General features: G+C 49.7%; 1 protein-coding gene across 1 annotated transcript in view; it reads left to right on the forward strand.

The window, feature by feature from the left end:
• The window catches only part of TSPAN33 (tetraspanin 33), a 12,575-nt gene extending 11,647 nt beyond the window's left edge, over window positions 1-928 (forward strand). The window contains exon 7 of the mRNA XM_015825839.1: window positions 830-928. Within this exon, the coding sequence (XP_015681325.1) occupies window positions 830-928 (99 nt within the window). The remainder of the gene's footprint in view (window positions 1-829) is intronic.
• Window positions 929-2,661: the final 1,733 nt, after the last annotated feature.

The raw sequence follows: 2,661 nt of genomic DNA on the forward strand, positions 1-2,661 counted from the left end.
AGGGGAGGGGAATGGAATAGAAGAGAAGAGAATATAGAAAATAGAAGAGAAGAGGAAATAGAATAGAATAGAATTAGAATTAGAATATTCTTTACTGGCCAAGGGTGGTGGGAGACACAAGGAATCTGTCTCCGGGGCAGAGGTTCTCAGGGCCCGTACAGACGGGGAGGACTCAGTTCCAGCCTTTGCCACTGCAGGCAACCCAGAAGGTCTCCTTGCGCAGGGCAGGTGGGGATGGATGCCTCCCAGTCCAAATTACAGCTAGTCCTCAACATATGACTGTTCACTTAGCGACCATTTGACCACTGCAACCGTCATAGTCAGTTGCCAAGCCTCCAAGTATAGATCCCATGACCGCAGGGACGCTCCCACGGTCGTAAGTGTGGAAAAAGGGTCCTCGGTCCCTTTTTTTCAGGGGCCTTGTAACTTTGAGCAGCCACTAAAGCAACTGCTGTATGTCAAGGACTTTATCTGTGCTCCATCTGGTCATGTTTCCCATCTGGAGTAGAGAGGGGAAGGCCCGGAAAAAAAAACCTGGAAAATTTGGGAAGAAAACAAGAGATTTTTTTCCCAGATATTATTCTCTTTTTTGGGGGGGGGAAAAAAACAACTTTTCCACCCAATTTTTTGGGGTTGTTTTTCCCCCCACGCTTTCCCATCTCTCCTTCGTACGGGTGATCAACTCAAAGTGTGGGGGGGGGGAGAGTTGGGGTCTCCTTTAGTCCACCCACCTGCTGATGAGACAGCCTGAACATTTCTCCTGTTGTGTGTTTCTCCTGTTGTGTGTCGTTTGTGTTTGTGTCTCCTCTCCCCTGCCCTACTGGCGCAGCTGATCGGGATCCTCTTGTCCCAGCTCCTGGTCAGTCAGATCAAAGATCAAGTCAGATTCCTGAGCTATAGCCAGCAGCATCGGGCCGATTACTGGTAGCAAAAGGGCAAGCGTCAAATGACCAAAACGGCCACTTGGTTGAGGACCAGAACATGTCCAAGGATTTCCTAATGGATCTTGATATGGAAACTCACCAAGGAGTGAAGCAGCCTAGAACGAAGGAGAAACTTCCTAACAGTGAGGACAATTAACCAATGGAACAACCTGCCTCCAGAAGCGGTGAATACTCCAACACTGGAAGTTTTTAACGAGAGACTGGACAGCCATTTGTCCGAAATGGTATAGGGTTTCCTGCCTGAGCAGGGGGTTGGACTAGATGACCTCCGAGGTCCTCTTCCAACTATAGGATTCAGTGTTCAATTTGGAGAAATAAGGAGGAATTTCCTGTGGAACTGCTTGCCTCCAGACGTTACGAATGCTCCAACACTGGACGTTTTCAAGAAGAGATTGGACAACCCTCTGTCTGAAATGGTCTAGCAGGGGTAGTCAACCTTGGCTCTTTTATGACTCGTGGACTTCAACTCCCAGAATTCCTGAGCTGGCTCAGGAATTCTGGGAGTTGAAGTCCACGAGTCATAAAAGAGCCAAGGTTGACTACCCCTGGCCTAGGGTCTCCTGCCTGAGCAGGGGGTTGGACTAGAAGACCTCCAAGGTCCCTCCCGGCTCTGTTATTTTGTTATTCTTTGGGAGGTGGAAAGATCTCCTTCCAGCTGAACTTCCGGGGACTTTGGAGGCGGACCCCACCTTCTCTCTTTCTCCTGAATTTGGGGAGAAGATCCCCGTTAGGTGGACTTTTGAGGGAGCAGGATAAGAAGAAGCGTTGACGCTTCTGAACTTGGTTGTTGGAGTAAAAGCCACTGAGAAGGACAATTAAGAAAATGGACCAATGGGTCATGGAAGAAATCTGGGTAGGGTTCTCACTCAAGTCCCATAGGACCAGGATCCGATCATCCGACTCTGGAGACTTTTATGGGAAGATCCATTTCCCTGGAGAAGGCTTTGATGCTGGGACAGGTGGAAAGGGAGACGGATTCGGTTAGGATGGGGGAACCACTGGAAGTCTCCAGAATCAGACTGGAGACAGATTGTCCTGTACAACATCGGTGTGGTTGCTAAGACTTCACACCAGCTTGATGGCACACACTGGTAGTTGTTGACTCATGACCACAATTGAGCCCAAAATGTACGTTGCTAAACGAGACATTTCTCCAATGAAATTTTGCCCCATTTTTCGATCTTCCTTGCCACCGTTGTTAAACGAATCACTGCCGTTGTTAAGTCGGGAACACGGTTGTTAAGTGAATCCGGCTTTCCCCGTTGACTTTGCTGGTCAGAAGGTTGCAAAAGGGGGGATCATGTGACCCTGGGACACGGCCACCGTCGTAAGTATGAACCAGTTGCCAAGTGGCTGAATTTTATGACGGACGTGACCGAGGACTTATCTGTAGTGTGGTGTGGCAATGAGGGGACTTCATTTCCCAGAATTCCCCAGCCAGCAGTCTATCCTTCAAATGAAATGGCATATACTTCTATGTGTATATTTGTGTGCCTGTGGCCGTTTTGGTGGTCTGGGTTTTGATCACAACAAAGAGGAAGCAGAAGAGGGGGGGTCAAGGGGTTCCGATTGGCTTAAGACTCGAAATCCCTAGAGCTGACCCCCCCAGAAGTGAGCCCCTCCCTGCTGACCCCTTAGTGGCCAGCCCCTCTCTGCTGATCCCCTTAGTGGCCAGCCCCTCTCTGCTGACCCCCCAACCCCTCCCTAAAGACCCCCA

Source organism: Protobothrops mucrosquamatus, unplaced genomic scaffold (genome assembly GCF_001527695.2).
Source record: "Protobothrops mucrosquamatus isolate PMUCROS unplaced genomic scaffold, P.Mucros_1.0 scaffold2833, whole genome shotgun sequence".
NCBI lineage: Eukaryota > Metazoa > Chordata > Lepidosauria > Squamata > Viperidae > Protobothrops > Protobothrops mucrosquamatus.